This window comes from Penicillium concentricum (genome assembly GCF_028827145.1).
Source record: "Penicillium concentricum strain IBT 3081 chromosome Unknown utg000003l_segment0_segment0, whole genome shotgun sequence".
In the NCBI taxonomy this organism is placed as follows: Eukaryota; Fungi; Ascomycota; class Eurotiomycetes; order Eurotiales; family Aspergillaceae; genus Penicillium; species Penicillium concentricum.
Genome location: NW_026622756.1, coordinates 875,100 through 891,319, shown reverse-complemented (window position 1 = coordinate 891,319; position 16,220 = coordinate 875,100). Strand labels below are relative to the sequence as shown.

Sequence of the window (16,220 nt, the reverse complement as noted above, 5' to 3'; positions counted from 1 at the left end):
CGCGCACAGCGGTCGTATCTCGAGCTTTCCCATATGCACTTATAAGTCGAATGGGTGATATATACCTTGGACGTAAATACCGGAATTAAACTCAAATTACTATTCCTAAATTAAAAGAATAATAGTAAATCAAGATTCACGTTAGCCAGACCTGTCTACCAATGCCATTTGACTTTTTACACTTGGAAGTACCATGATACGCTTGAATTCAGTCCTAGTACTCATAGAGAAGAGAGCTCTCTACATGAGGTGTGATGTGATAAAGCCTAAGTAAGTCATTTCCAAGCTAATACACCCAAGAGTGGCTATAAAGAGTGGTTAAAAAGTGGTTAAAAAGTGGTTAAAAGATTTATTGAAATATCCCGGTTGCTAAGATAATGAGGCTGGGATCACGTGTATATATATATACCTGCTCACCAGCCTACTTATATCTTAGACAACATGCAACAATAACACACAATCAACTCCCCTCAATAACATGAATACTAAAGCATCACTTATCAATCAACAAGATTAATCAGGGACTATTGGGACGTCAACCTTGGTCATCTCCAGCATTCGTTCAACGCATCTAAGAGCACTCTTTGACTCAGTAAGTCCGCAAATAACTGCCGATTTAGGACTATTTTGCGCCCTGGACTGCCCATGTGTAAAACGCGTGGACTACCTATTAAGACATTAACGCCCGCTATTTCTCCCTGCCGTTTGTATAGGCAGATAAATATTAGCTCGAAATATTACGCTACTCACTTATTCTTTTCTGCCATAAATATGCATAAGTCAAAACTTGCTTTTGGCCAGGGCTTTTGGTCTTCATTTTCAATCTCCACCAGCAGGAAATAATTCGACGTATTAAGTGTCATCCTATTCATCTTTTTACCTTGCCCTCACTAATATACATGGTTAGGGAAGCAACAATTGAGAATAAACGGCCCAACATTAGCCAAAGCACTCGCTATTTTGAGGGCTTAAAATGGTCTTCCAAGTCAGTAGCTTTCATATTTTTGTACCAAGCACCTATGGCTGACAGGACGGCAGGTCCGTGAGAATGATTTTTTCCCCTAGCTCTCCCTCCACTGACACTCTCATCGTATTTCTGCTGATAGTAGCGGTGGAAACTGAAGTTGTCCATGAACAGAGAGGAACCATTCAATTTCTCTGGTCCGTTCCATGTTTCTGAAAGCATCTGCAATTTCCATTATCTTCTATATTTATGTCTAGTTTGACCTCTTGTCATGCCTCCACGATCCTAGAAATTTATGCTGTACGAATGCCTCCTCTGGAATCGATCCGTCATTTGTACTGTTGGAATGTGACTGGCCTATCCCAAACCTATCGATTGGCAGTATTAAGATATCCCCCATAAGCCTCGGTTCCGTCAATCCACTTAAGTTGCTCAACGACATAAGATCCGGCTCATACTGCTGCAATTGTCGGAAGACGCCATCTGTCTAAGCAGATGGTCCAGTCAATTTCATGACTTCCGATGAACTGATATAGAGGTCCGAGAATGTTGTTTTTCTTGCAGTTGTGAAGTTTTCTAGGGTGGTCACAACCTAATCTATTATGTAGCGGAAGAGGGGATGCCTAGGAGTTGCAGCAATGGCCCACTGGCAGAATTGTATATCGGGATGAACCTCGCCCTAGTTAGGCCTATCAAGGCGATCGAATTCAATCCCTAGAACAACTCGAGCGTGTTTCTGATATTTTTTAGGTACCCACAAATCAATGGACTTCAAGTCAACGGTATCGAGATCCGAATAGACACCGCCTTTGACTGATAAAATCAGGTACCTTAGTAGGTCTGACTTCATTCCGGTGTTCTTAAGCTCTTTGAAGATTCTTAACAAAGTTGGATTTTCCTAAAAGTGCTGGCGCATAAGTGCTTCTGCTCCTTCGTCTCCAACCAAGGTGTATTCGAAGTCGCGGTTATAAGCCAGCCAAGAGACGATATCTAATAGTTGCTTAGGGTTGACTTCAAAATTGTTTATGCTGATATCCGGCGGGCTGAGATATATCTGCCATATATTTCCTGGAAATAAAGAGGCCTAGGCCTGAGTTAGAAGGACTTGGTTCGTTTCGTTGTTAGTGCTTAGCTTGGTCGGAGGATCGAGATGATACTGGAGGGAATAATGAAGTAGGGCGGCCACCATAAGCAACTATAAGACAATTAATAGCCCGACTTTTAGCATATGCTTCTGAAGCCTCGAAAACCGGAAAATGCTTTCAAGGCGCACCACAAAAGATCGGAATAATAAGGGGAATCGTTCTAGCCGCTCTTTGAACATCTTGCCGAATCGCTGCAGAATGAGTGTCATAGAGAGCAAGGTCGAAAGATATATCAAAGATCACATACAGGTTTGTTGCGGCTTTTATCTATATTTGCAGACTGGGCCTTCCGCGGAATTTAGTATACCTGCACTTCGCGGGAGACTTCTTTCCACAGCCCCGACGTGGTTCCTTTTCCAACAACAGTGTAGCCATATTCAACATAAGTAAGTTTAAACGGCGTATGCCCCGTAACCGCCAAGAGGTGTGCATCGGTCAATGTTTTTGTCCAGTTGCCCGTTGAGTAAACGGGGATTGTCTTTGCTTCGATGATGGAGCATCACATTTGGATAGCAGTCATCTAACACACCGCCAGACTACAATTCGAGTAAACATCGTTGGGTGCAAAATTGCGCATCGTGATACCGGGCCTGGTTGCCTTGATTATTTCCCGCGTCCCGTTGACGGCCTGCTCGTTGGGCAGATGGGGAGGATGTAACTTGGCTGAAGCCCTAATTGCTTGGTTCGAATCGGAGCCTGATGAGTCTGGCGACTGCGAGCGACGATGTACAGCCGAGGGTGCACAGCTGGTCTGAGATCTTGTAGGCACTCGGTGAGCCACTGCCTTTGGAGAATCCGGTGGAGATGATGGCGGTTCATAAGCTCTGTACTTCCGCACCCCAAGGTTCATTTACAGTCTCTCCGCCCAAGTTCAAGCGCTGCATCTCAGTAAAGAGGTCTTGTAAGAGGAGCACAACTGGCTGTCCATCCCCATGCATATGGTTCATGCGGAGAATAAGTTTTTGCTTGCCAGGAAAGTAGTAAAGCAAAGGCGACTGTGCAGAAGGTGCGATAGCGAGATCTTGACAGCCTTCGAGTTCAGTATCCGAATCTCACTCTTTCACGATGAAAGTCTTCTCCAGCAAATTATCAACATCCGCTTGATCTTTGAGAGGCATGTACCGGAATTTGTTTTGGCCGACTTCAGTGGCAAGAGTAGAATGAAGATAACGTAGTCTGATCCATGCTTTTTTCATCGTCTCCAGAAATTTATTTGCGTCCATAGATACAGTTTCCATGTCAACGCTGGCCACGATGTCAAGGCTCTGGAACTCCGGTCTGGCCGGGTCATGACAAAAGAATGAGAAATCTTCTCAAATGGATCAAATGGCCTGACATACTGGCCGTTGCTGATTTCTTTCCATTCGACTAACTTTGAAGAAGATCCCGAGAAGCTTTTACTCTGGCTTGTGGTATCGGGTATTTTCCCAGTGGTGCCTGTCAAGGTTTCAAAACGAGTGGTGATCGCTTTGACAACAGGGAAGGTCTTCAAAATTCTAAAAGGTGGTGATCTGAACAGGATAGACATGGTGTAATTTAGTCGAAAGAAAAGTCGCATCAGATGGATATACATATTTATATCTCGAATCCTACAATAATCTACCATTGTTGCCTGTCAAAAAATGGTATCGCAAACATGTTTTCTTGCAGACTTGCGTCAATTGAGATCGGAGATCGAGACCGGGCTTTCAAACCAGTTCAAAGTCAAGAAACTATCAACTTTTTGTGTACCACATTCGATTGCGGCATTTTGGCCTATCGGTATTCCAACTTCCATGATATTTGGTAAACCTAACATACCTTTGGAAGTGGCAACGAATCGGCTATAAACTGCAGAGAACATCAGATTGATGAGGGGTGTTGTGTCACTCCAAACTTGATTTTTCGACACATACCTTGTGTGACAAAAATTGTTGTCATGCATGTTCAAATCAATCTGGTAGTGCCGGGTAGTACCCGTCCCGAGCGATATTTGAACTAACTGAAAGGGCAGTTAGTTAACCGGCACAATCAGACCCAGACATTCTGCCTCTGTTGCTTACTTGCATACGTGAGGAAGGGTCACTAACGGCCTCGGTACGTGAAATATAGATTGATCAACCAGTGGTGTATCTAAAATATATGAATTCTCTCATAAAACCAAACAGTCGAGCATGCATGCACATGACGAACTTTTATTGATGGTAAAGCCGAAAAGTTAAAGACTTCTCACCACTAGACCGTATCTGCACTATGTCAATCTTGTGCAGCAACCCAAGATCCGTCCGAAACATCTTCAAATACAGAAAGAAGTGCTAGAGACACATTGAGGTAGAAATGACCTATCGGCCCTGCAAGCATGTACGGCTCAATAAACTAATTTCCTCATATGATAGCCTATTTTACAAAGCCCTTGGTTTGTAGGATGAAGTCAGTGGGATGCCTGCATTTATAACCGCTTTTTCATGACTTTTTTCTCCCACCTTTCATGCTACCAATAAAAGATGAGCATGCGAGCATACAGCCTTGCATTCCATTGGTTGAATGCATGAGTAGTAACAGAGCCCGTTGTAAAATCCCTCATTGAAAATATTGTTTCTGGTGTGAATACCAACAATCAGAAAGTGCTTTCCTATACTTGGATATGCATATTCTTGCGCCAAGTGGAGCATATTAATTGTCACCACTGCTGCCGCCCATAACTCACTTGGTTACACGACGTGGATGATTTGAAATCAATGGATAATGCAGGGAAAATGACGATCTGATCAGAACCTACTAATGATCAATCATTCGAAGCTGAATCTCGCAGAAGACGATAAATTGCAGGAGCATACCATTGAATAATGGACTCATCATCGCATCAGTCTCTTAAATTTCTCAGAGAACCTCCAAAATAGCTCCATTCTTGATTTCTCCATTAGCTTTCGAGAGAGGTATTTTTAGGCTTTATATATCGTTCATATCCTACTGGTTGGGTTATCTTGTTGCTTCTATTCATTCGAACCGCGAGGATGACAACAATCAAGTCAAAGAAAGTGAATGGGGCTCACAGGGTGCTCGAGATCCCGAAGATGCAGTGGGCACAGGTGTTTGAAAAGACAGCCTCAGGTAAATATTGCGCTATACCCTGAATCTGATTTTTGTACCATAATTGTGCTGATTATTAAGCTTTGATTTACACTCAAATCCCGGTGCCATCAATCTCCTCTGACGAAATATTGGTTCAAATTCACTATTCAGGAGTGTGCCATACCGATTTGCACGTATGGAAAGGTTTGACTCCCAAGGATATGCGTCGAGGAGATTTTCGACTGACTTAGAACAGGAGATTGGCCACTTGAGAGCAAGAAAGATTTGGTTGGTGAGTCAGTTATTCTAGATTTGAAACACTTGGTAAAGATTCTCACTACGGGCAGGTGGCCATGAAGGAGCCGGGGTAGCAGTTGCTCGAGGGGATAATGTTAGTCGAGTCTCAATTGGGGATCGAGTTGGGGTACAGGTAATGCTCTCTTCTGAAGGGTTTCAATCACGAGATTTTCTCGATACTGATATTAAATGGTTGATATAAAGTGGATGAATGACACTTGTGGCAGTTGCGAGTTCTGCAGCGATGGCGACCAGCCACTCTGTCCCAGTGCCAAAATCTCTGGCTACACTGTCAATGGCACATTCCAGCAGTATGCCGTTTGTAAAGCAACGAATGCTGTTCGTATACCGAACGGGATTTCTTTGGACGAAGCCGCCCCTGTCAGGTAGAAAACACTTGATGTGACCTAATTAATTCCCGTGTTGCTGACATTCATGATAAGCAGATTCTTTGTGCTGGAGTGACTGTATACAAAGCATTGAAAGAAAGCAACCTCCAACCAGGACAGATTGTTGGTAATGCTACCAATATCCTAAAATATTGATTTCTGTGTCTAATCAATGATCACAGCTGTTGTCGGAGCTGGCGGGGGTCTTGGTACACTCGCTTGTCAGTATGCCAAAGCACTTGGATATCGTGTACTCGCCATTTCGGAGGGGTCCAGTAAGAAAGCTATGCTGGTGAAGGTAATTGGAGTTGACTACTTCGTAGACTACATCGCCTCTAAACAGGGTCTGATTCCTGAAGTTCAGGAACTTACCGGGGGCGGACCTCATGCTGCTATTGTGGTCGCATCAGTAGAGAGCCCAATTGGTCAAGCGATTCAGGTAAGCTTCATGACACTAAAATACTGTTTTGCCGTCACACTAATTGTGCATCTAGTACATCCGGCCAAAAGGTACCGTCGTCGTTGTTGGTCTGCATAAGAATGCTATCATCAAGGCCGACTTGTTTTCTACGGTCGTAAAGCAAAAAACAGTGAAGGGTTCCTACGTTGGCAGTTGTATTGTGACCGAAGAGGCACTGGCAATCTATGCGAATGATCGCTTTTGCATTCAGTATCAAGTACTCTTCCTTGAAGAACTGCCCGCAGTCTTTGAGAAAATGCAACAGGGCAAGATGCAGGGACGAACTGTGCTGCAAATTCCTAGTCCCGAGACCATGCTGAATGGTTCAATAGAGTAAAGACAAAAAATTTACTCCCAGCGAATATAACCTAGGGACGTTGCTGGCATCACGCCTGGAAGAAATTGGAATTAGGGATTATTTTGTCGTTCCCGGTAAGGCTCGGTCTGCTTATCGATAGAGGATCAATTCATGATAGCGGCCAAGCAATATTTTTTGATGGAAAGAGTAATCGTGCCAAGCGCCCAACACACACACCCTGTGTTGGTGCGCCCCACGAGATGCAAATTACCCACAAGATGCAAAAATTTCCTCTTTTTATCATCATTTCATACATTTTTATACTACACCACGATGTCAGATCAAATCAAAAAAACGGAGGAGCGAATCCAGGCAGCACTTGAAGCCTTCCACGCAACGACTAAGCCTAATATCGCTAAATTGGCGCGGGAATTTGATGTTCCGTATCATCAGCTACGCGGTCGGACTCGGGGTCGTCAGTCTAATTCCGACCGCGCCAAAGCAACGAAGACCCTAAATTCAATTCAAGAAAAGGTATTGATTACTTGGGTCGAATCCCTAGATAATGCATACATTTCCCCTACCCCAGAACTGGTGGAAAAGTCCGCCAATCGTCTTCTAAAAAACGCGGGTTCGGACCAAGTTGTTGGTCATAACTGGGCGTACCGCTTCCTCCACAAAGGCTACCCCCTCGGCTCAAATATCTTATCCGAAAACCTAAGGAAAAAGCAAGGATTGATAGCGAGGACTTTGGCTCTTTATTCCTTTGGTATAATAACCTATCCCGGGTGACAGAAGAGCACCAATTCCTACCTCACGAGATCTACAATTGGGATGAAACCGGCTATCGAATCGGCGGAAAGCCACGCAAAGTTATTACGTCTCGTACGACAAATGATATCGCTACCGGAGGTCAATCAGAGTCGATTACTGGTATTGAATGTATTGCTGCTGATGGTTGGGTTATGTTACCATGGTTTCTACCAAAGGGTAGTCTACATATGGCGGAGTGGTATGAAAATATTACTACGCCTGATTTTCGAATTAAGCCTACACCTAGTGGTTATTCGGACGATGAAAAAGCTCTCCAATGGCTTTTCTCCTTCCACGAAGCTACAGTTTCTCGGGTTCAGAAGGGGAGGCCTCGGCTTCTTTTAATGGATAATCATGTATCCCATACAACTATCGAATTCACCCAATTTTGTACCGCGAAAAATATTATCCCAGCATGATTTTTACCCCATACAACACATATCTGTCAACCGCTCGATGGTGAAGCTTTCCAATGCTTAAAGCATTACTTTCGTACGACAAATAACGAGGTCGTTATGTGGGGTGGAAGTGCTAGTAAAAAGCGAGATTTCTTCCGGATTATCGAAGGGGTTCGGCAGCAAGCTTTTACCCAAAGAACTATCAGATCCTCTTTCAGATCTAGGGGTATCTACCAGCTAGATCCAGAGGTTGTTCTTAGTCCTTTACGTCAAAAGGCCCTTGAATTAGAAGGGTCCCCCCTTAGGATTTTCACACCTTCACCCCCTCCGGATATCCCAAGCTCAGTCACCAACTCCCCGCCAGATACAATCCAGCGGGTTAATAAGCTTAATTCTAAGCTTCTTGATGACGTTGGGAAGCTAGAGAACCTATCTCAGGATTTCAAAAGGCATATTCAACGAAGTATGCAAGCAAATACTTTTTTATCCCAACAGCTTGATCTAGTGAAGGAGAGTCTAAAGAACTCTCAATTCCACAAATCAGCTGCTAATCAGCCAAAAAATGGGAAATCGCTTCTTGGAACTAGGGGCTCGGCTCTATCACCTATATGCGCAAATAGGATGATGGTAAAAAGGCAGGATGCGGAGGCTAAGAAGTTGATTCGTCTACAAACAAGGCAGGCTAAGGCCTTAGAAGCTCAATCGCAGGCCCAATTAGCTAGGGATTTAGCTGAAGCTGAGCATGAAGCTTCAATGGCAGCAAGAGATAGTAGTGGTGGGAATTGGTATATAGATACTACTGGGGGTTACCTGTAAATAGTTTTCATAGGTTGATAATTTGAAATTTTGCATCTTGTGGGTAATTTGCATCTAGTGGGGCGCACCAACACAGGGTGTGTGTGTTGGGCGCTTGGCACGATTAAGAGAAGTGCCAAGTGTTGGATGTCGGGAAGAGAGTGAAGGCGAAGGGGGACCGATAAACCTTGAAATGGACAACTGACCTCGTTATTGGATTTTAGGGAAAGGGGTGCACTAGATTTCAAATTCTTATAGCCTAACGTTTCCCGGCCACTGCTGCAGTTTATCAAGTCCCCTTAATTTCCATTAGAGTGACTACTTGGTTAATTCCGAATCTGAAAGCGAAGATGCCCGTGTCGTGTTTGGTGATGGGCGGGGCTGATTTCTGGTGCTTAGCCACACGCTGGCTGCTTGGCTCCACCTTTCCTGCCTCGCCTAAGTGGGAGCAAAAGGCGATGGCTAGTCAACCAACTATTCAATATGCGCATAGTCTTATAGTATATGCTAGTCAACTATCCAGAAATGGTTTTCTGGAAGGGCAGCTATTTACTATACCTTTTGATGATAGCTGCTACAAAATTAGAGCCCAGATTGAGACATGTAAGAACTTCGCGAGTTACAAAAGACATAGCATCAGGATCATGCGTTTTCAGCTCCCTTGGGCTGAAACATGGAACAACTCGCCATAATCTCTGACCTGATTCTCCTTTTATAGTCACACGAAAAGCAGGCAGACGTATAGACGAGTTTGGTAGGTAGATTTTGTACAGAAGTCACAAAGGCTACAAAACATATATATCCTAATGATATGAACATAAAGTACTTTACATGGTCATCTCAAGGAGAGTATACGTTCATCGAAAATTGAAAAACCGAAAAACCGAAAACTAGCCCTATATCCTATTATGATTGGGGTTCGTCAGAATCTAACTAATCGATGTAGCCAACGAAGACTAGCTAATCATTTAGCTCAAACTTCGACGTCTCTGGTGTTTTTACTAGGAGTTGAAGCCCACTGGAAGAGGGGATCGCTGGATAGATACTCCATCGCCGCCCGTTCCAAATTCCATCGCAATCTCCAGCATGAAACCGGCGATAGAGAATCCGATGGCAGGTTAGGCATAATCCAACAAAAGCCAGGAGATGCGTCGAAAGGCACATCGAACAATTGAAGGTCTCCAAGTGGCCCAAAGTTCCTATAAGGCTTTCCTGACTTGATATCAGATATAAGGAAATTCACTCCCCACCCGGGTCGGAACGAAGCCCAATCACGTTTTCGGAACATTGTTGCGATCATTCCCCCTGAACGCTGCTTATCAAGGCGTCCGGATGCTTCCTGAAGAGTCTGGGCCACCTTACAGATCCGCCAGATATCCTCTGGCTCTATAGGACTAAGAGGCTTTGGCATATGGATATGCTGTAAGATCTCGGGCGGAGGCTGTGCAGAACTATCAGAAGCGCTTTGGTTTCCCACGATGGTATTACCCATATATCCCCGGCGTAAATTGAGTGCCTTTCGGACATTTTCCACCATAAACATAGCGGATGAGAGTTCCGGCTTATCGGGGAAAGCCTTCGAGCGGGCTCGACTACTGCATATACTCACTAGCGCGGTGACGACCAGATTCGGTGAAAGGGATATCTCGGAAAGACCCATCGTGTATTCCTTAGAAAGAGACTGTAAAGCCGAATTGCAGGCGTTGTGCAATAAGTTTATTTTTCGGCCATCGAGTATATGAGGAGAACTGATAGGCATTTGACCAACATCTATAGATGCTCCATCTTCATTTGTTTGGGAAGGAAATGTTGTCCACTGAAAATCCTGCGGTGTGGCTGTAGATCCAATTTCCTCAATATAGTTCCTTGTTTCTTCTTGTGCATCTGGCGTTGTGAATGGACCAGGAGCATTTAGATCACGACAGAACGCGCTCAAGGTAGAGAGTAATAAAAAAACTCCTGACCCATCCAATACACGGTGATCAAAGCATAAAACCAGGTGCAACTTGTCTCCTATCACATTAGCCTTCAACCTTAAAACAGGAGAAGGTATAGGTACTGGGGAGACAATTGGGAATGGCATCAAGGAAGTGTTGAATTTCCCGTTCACAGTAAGAGTAGTGGACTCTGTATGATCTTGAGTGACTAGCAAAGGGCATTCTTCAAGCTCGGCAGTAGTAGCTGGCCGCAACTGAAGTGCGTTGCTTCTATCATCTAGCTCCATAGATGGAACCACCATCCCAGTTAAGAAGGGGAACTTGGAGACCACACGAGCAAATGCATCCTCCATTCGCCGAAGGACCTGCACACGATCCTTATCGACCAAACTAAATGCGACAGACATATTGAAGTGTCCTGGAGGCGCAAAGTGGTCTAGCGGGGTAAGGTTGTAGGGCTGGAACTGGTTTGCGGAATTCGAAAGCTTTTCTTGCCTAATCGACTGGGCACGATGGGAAGAGCAAAATGGATTAGAGGAATTAGAAGACAACACTGGAGCCGAATGCCTCGAAGCTTGGGTTTCTTGACTATCCGGACGCCCCAGTTGAGTGGCAGAACTATGAATAGAGCGATCGAGGTGGTGGAAGCAAGACATCATCTGTTTCTGTATACTGATTTGCCCACTGAAGCGATTGTGGGAGCACCTCTCCATGGGCTAGACTTGTTCTTAAATAGATCTCAAAGCCTCGAATTTTGGGCTGATGAACCCCATTGGCAACACACTCAAGGGAATTTCGGTACCCTGTACCGCGCTTCTAATGCAGGCATAGCTATAAGTGAATATGATCGTCCACTTTGTGTAGCCCTAAGGTCGCTGAACAAGATTTTGTCTAAACAGCCCTTAATCTTGTAGTATTGATATGGAATAGCCCGCATGGTAAGATCACTTGTGTTGCAATTAACCTTAATTGGTTCTCCATGCAGATTACTGCATAAGGGTAACCTGATTTTCTGTGATCATCTCAAATCATTGAGATTATGCGTTAACGCAGTCGGCTCACGCGGTATTTCGCCACCAGATCGGAGGATCTTCGATCATTGGAGGATCTCTATAGGGATATAAATCCAATAAATGTAGTTTTTGATGAAAAGGCTGTAAAGATCAAGTCGGGTGAATGAATTACGATTTGTAGAATACACTCCTTTTTGTGATGATGAGAAAACATCTACTAAGCTTTGGTAGTTATCCACGAGATCCTCGATCATGGAAAAGGCATACAATGTTCAAGTGTTATATGTTAGAGAGGGAAGAATCGTTGGTGTGTACCACTTGTATGAGATCATACTTTTGCTTTTGTAAATCTTTTGGCGGACTTTCTAATGGGGAACCTACTAGACACAAATGTACCTGAAGGTTGTTTAAAATAGTATCTATAATGAGTGGGGATGTTAAAGTGTATCCATTTTACGTGCCGATTGGATGCAGTTTTAATTCATTGGTGGGCCAGATATGTGATATAAAGCCATCGGAAGATTGGAACACAGCATGTGAGGCATCGTCAACGAGGGATAAAAAACTAATCAGTCCATAAATGGTGAAAGCATCATTGAAAATGCGCATCTGTCGATTCCCAAATAATTATCCCGTTCATCAGCATCATCCCTCTATGAACCGCGTCTTGACACCATTTGACTCTACCATACCAGGTCCCGCTCTTCATCTCGCGAGTGGGACCATCATATTTCTGGGGTTATATTGTATCCGGCCCCAATCTCCATAAAAGAGGGCATCTTTACGGTCAAAAGAGACTGGCACTAATCAGATTGAAGTAACTGGTCAAAGATACAGTGGCGAGTAAATTGCTCGTATAGTCACAATACTGATGAACGAATAAAACGCAGCTTTTATTTATAAGTAGGCTATTTTACATTTTCAACGATGCTTTCCACGATTTTAAATAAATAAACGAATAGTCATCGAAGAGTAATACAAGACCCGTAGTTGTGAAAGCATGAGAATTAATGGCCAGCAAACCTGCAGCTGGTGATTAAACAATTGGTTGTCTCAGAAATGCGAGTACAGACAGAATGGCTGAAAATAAAAATAAAAATTTTGTTTTATTGTATTTTTAAACTCAATGAAAGAAGTAGGGTGTTGGTTGAATATCATTGGTCAGACTTAGTTAGTCTCCACTACAAAACGCGCATTCCTAAATTCTCGGCGACCCCCAAGTTTTACCCAGTTCGAGAGGTCCTGTGCCAAGCCTATTTCATGCCATCCTTTGGTTCGTAGAATAGTGGATCTCGTAGTCCTATTCTTTGTTCCGGTGCAACTACAGTTGAATTCGAAAACATTTTACCCCTAAAGGACACAATTTGTTTCTTGGCTCGTACCCGAAACAGGTATAGTCTCTATTTAAAAAAGCGGTAAATTAACATCCACTGATAGTCTCCTGTTGGATACAGCTAGACCACACTAAGATAAGTCCCGTCTCGGGTACAAGCCGAGAGACAAAGCGGGTGTTCTGTTACGGACCTACCCATCACCAATCAATGGTGACCCAGACGGGATCACTAGAGGGGCTGGGGCGGAACGAGCTTTATGGATGATGCGTTTGAATGATGGATGCTCGATCAGATGGAATGGTAGCCGGTTGAGAGTAAGAAATTGTAGGATATCCTCTTCCCAATCTTGTTGTAAGAAGGGTATGCTTGCTGAAATTTCTCCCTTCAGTAAAGTAATAATAAACGTTCTTGTCCAAGAGCAGTCTAACGATATGTTGATAGCCCAAGAGCAGTCTAACGATATGTTGATAGCCATTCGACGACGCAGCATGAAGAGCGTTACCGTATCTGCCGCCCTGCGCGTTCACATCCGCGCCCTTGTCCAAGAGTAGTTTGACGATTTCTTGATGGCCATCAAACGACACAGCATGGAGAGCATTACCATATCTGCTCCCCTGCAGGTTCACATCCGTATCCTTGTCCAAGAGCAGTTTGACGATCTCTTGATGGCCATTCAACAATGCGGCATAGAGAGCATTGCCGTATCTGCCGCCCTGCGCGTTCACATCCGCGCCCTTGTCCAAGAGCAGTTCAACGATATCTTGATGACCATTCGACGAGGCAGCCTGAAGAGCATTACCATATCTGTCGCTATGCGTGTTCACGTCCGCACCCTTGTCCAAGAGCAGTTTGACAATCTCTTGATACCCATTCGATGAGACAACCTGGAGAGCACTGCCGTATTGGCCGCCATCCGCGTCAATGTCGGCTCCATAATCCAAGAGCAGTTTGACAATCTTGTGATGGCCATTCGACGAGGCGACCTGGAGAGCACTCAGCAAGTTTGAAGCTGTGGTCGCAGCGGAGGTAGTTCCATAGTCCCCGGCAGCCAAAGAGGCAATCACAATGTTGTGCTCCCCCATACGACCCCAGGTATAAACATTCGCATCGGACTGATGTCGAGTGAAGCCCGTTGGAGCGGCATGTTCTTCATCAAGCATTGCTTCTGCATCCACTCGCTCGATTACGTGTTATCTTCTCTTTATTCTGTACAGAGTATGATTGTGAGGAGATGCTACTTAGCGAGCAAGAGTGGCGTCAGATCGACTATCTTCTTTATATCACCGAGCCTTTCTTTGATTACACAACACAGCTATCAAAGACTCGAGATGTCACTGCCCACAATTTGTTCAAGATCTATAACAAACTGTTTGATCATCTTGAGCGATCACAGGCACAGCTACGCCGAAAGCGCGTCCCATGGAAGAAACAGATGTTAGAAGCACTTGAAGCTGGTCGGACTAAGCTTGATGAGTATTACTCTCAAGCTGATGATATTCGAGGAAATATCTATGCAATCAGTACAATGCTTGCGCCAGTGAACAAATTCAAATTCTTCTCTTCATTATAATATTTTATGTCCACGCCTTTGAAGCGCCTCACTTAACCTCGATGGAAGACCTTCGGAGACTTCTTGTCGAGGGCGGCCGACAGGAAACGCCACTTCCCTTGAAGAAAGAGATGGATAATTACTATGTCTTCCCGAAGGTTGAGGTGATCTGTGGCCAGCCCCGCATTTTGTGGGAGACGCCCATTCATACCTATGAATGGGAACACACTCGACGCACAACTAAGGACATCCAGTGAGATACACGGCTTCCTTAATCATTTCTTCTCTCACCAATACGGAGGAGGTGATTTACTTGACAAGAGTGGTGAGTGGACTATAAATACCCAAGGTTCTGATTTTCTCTCCAACCAACCGACAAGACACGTGACCAAGGCATATCACAGGACAAGACTTATCCTAGGATGAGACTAGTCGCAGGGCAGTCGCAGGACATGCTTGGCTAAGCATGATCCCGGTATTTCATAGGAAAGGGTTGATCGCAGGATACGCCTGACTAAGCCTGGCTCCCGCATCGACCCCAGGAGTATATTCAGGAGTAGCTACGAAGGATATATAAGGACACTCCCTCATGTAATTAGTTTAGTTCTTCGTCTTCAATCATACATTGTTACTTTTGTTTTGTATCGCAAGGTGTCTCAAAACCTTGGTCTCAACGGCTGTGACGAAATAGGTGTTGACATCCTGGAAATTGTCCAAACATATCTCAGTGATGAGACTATTGGCCCGTAGCTGCTGGTATTGGATAACGCCGATGACTTAGAGCTGTGGACATCCCCACTCACATCTGAGGCTGGGACCAAGTGTCTGATTGATTACATGCCCCGGAGCAGGCATGGGGCAATTATACTACTGTCAAACACCAGCCAAACAAATCGTGTGTACTGGCGGCCATACATAGCCCATGCACAATATGCTTTGGGCGGGGATGAGAAGAAGTGTAGCAATGAAGAATTCAATCTTGCGCAGAAGTGTGGGGACTGTCTTTACTACGACGGACGATACCGCGAAGCGGAGACTATGTATCAGATGGTCCTTGTTTCTCGGGAGAATGTGCTAGGGCACGAACACACAGACACGCTCACCAGCGTCAACAACCTTGGTTTAGTCCTTTCCCACCAGGGCAAGTACGAAGAGGCCGAAGCCATGCACCGGCGGGCGTTACAAGACCGAAAAAAAGTGCTAGGGCTGGAACGCCCAGACACGCTCACTAGCGCCAGCAACCTTGGCTCAGTCCTTGATAGCCAAGGCAGGTACGAAGAGGGCGAAGCCATCCGTCGGCGCCGTCCATGGGACCAGATCCGGCTGGGAACGGGGCGCACGGACGGAAATTTGGACCAGTAACCTTGGAGCGACCAGATTCTCGGTCTAAGCTGTCAGCGATGTTTCTTGCGTACGAACCAATGGGCCCTGCCTGCAGTATTGGGCGTTGACAACCGGGATTGGCTGAAAGGCAGAATGGTACCTGGTAAACCCCACTGAACCCCACTATCCCCCGGTCACGTTTTTCAAACCGTTCGAGTTGAAATTCCTGCTGCTACATGTTCAACCAGGGGTTGGGCTCGATCGCTGGACGAACAATGAACCGTGGTTGATGTAACTTTTGCTGCATGTTGGGTCACAGAATTAAGACTCAACCGCTGGACAAACAGGAGACCCTGCTCGATGTGAGTCCGTTCGCAGGCTTTGACTCGACATCCATGCTGTTGCGGGCAACCTGGTCAAGTCCGACCCCCGAACGGTCAGGGGGTCCCTGCTG

The 16,220-nt window shown here is 45.0% G+C and overlaps 6 protein-coding genes across 6 annotated transcripts; 3 read left to right on the top strand and 3 right to left on the bottom strand.

Moving 5' to 3' along the window:
• Positions 1 to 3,161: 3,161 nt before the first annotated feature.
• On the bottom strand, positions 3,162 to 3,637 carry N7517_008178 (uncharacterized protein; the record flags this gene model as incomplete). Its single annotated transcript, XM_056725908.1, has 2 exons — positions 3,162 to 3,387; positions 3,450 to 3,637. The coding sequence occupies 2 exons, from the start codon at positions 3,635 to 3,637 to the stop codon at positions 3,162 to 3,164; spliced, it is 414 nt and encodes a 137-aa protein (XP_056576759.1).
• Positions 3,638 to 5,102: 1,465 nt separating this feature from the next.
• N7517_008177 (zinc-dependent alcohol dehydrogenase) lies at positions 5,103 to 6,643 on the top strand (the record flags this gene model as incomplete). Its single annotated transcript, XM_056725907.1, has 8 exons — positions 5,103 to 5,199; positions 5,260 to 5,364; positions 5,417 to 5,452; positions 5,508 to 5,590; positions 5,662 to 5,838; positions 5,904 to 5,973; positions 6,029 to 6,285; positions 6,341 to 6,643. 8 exons carry the CDS (start codon positions 5,103 to 5,105, stop codon positions 6,641 to 6,643), a joined length of 1,128 nt encoding a protein of 375 aa, XP_056576758.1.
• A 294-nt stretch (positions 6,644 to 6,937) lies between these two features.
• N7517_008176 (transposase) lies at positions 6,938 to 8,631 on the top strand (the record flags this gene model as incomplete). Its single annotated transcript, XM_056725906.1, has 3 exons — positions 6,938 to 7,373; positions 7,400 to 7,773; positions 8,191 to 8,631. The coding sequence occupies 3 exons, from the start codon at positions 6,938 to 6,940 to the stop codon at positions 8,629 to 8,631; spliced, it is 1,251 nt and encodes a 416-aa protein (XP_056576757.1).
• A 952-nt stretch (positions 8,632 to 9,583) lies between these two features.
• N7517_008175 (uncharacterized protein) lies at positions 9,584 to 10,954 on the bottom strand (the record flags this gene model as incomplete). The annotated part of the gene is made up of 1 exon (XM_056725905.1): positions 9,584 to 10,954. One exon carries the CDS (start codon positions 10,952 to 10,954, stop codon positions 9,584 to 9,586), a length of 1,371 nt encoding a protein of 456 aa, XP_056576756.1.
• Positions 10,955 to 13,148: 2,194 nt separating this feature from the next.
• On the bottom strand, positions 13,149 to 13,976 carry N7517_008174 (ankyrin repeat domain-containing protein; the record flags this gene model as incomplete). The annotated part of the gene is made up of 1 exon (XM_056725904.1): positions 13,149 to 13,976. The coding sequence occupies one exon, from the start codon at positions 13,974 to 13,976 to the stop codon at positions 13,149 to 13,151; it is 828 nt and encodes a 275-aa protein (XP_056576755.1).
• Positions 13,977 to 15,280: 1,304 nt separating this feature from the next.
• N7517_008173 (TPR-like protein) lies at positions 15,281 to 15,805 on the top strand (the record flags this gene model as incomplete). Its single annotated transcript, XM_056725903.1, has 1 exon — positions 15,281 to 15,805. The coding sequence occupies one exon, from the start codon at positions 15,281 to 15,283 to the stop codon at positions 15,803 to 15,805; it is 525 nt and encodes a 174-aa protein (XP_056576754.1).
• Between the last annotated feature and the right edge of the window lie 415 nt (positions 15,806 to 16,220).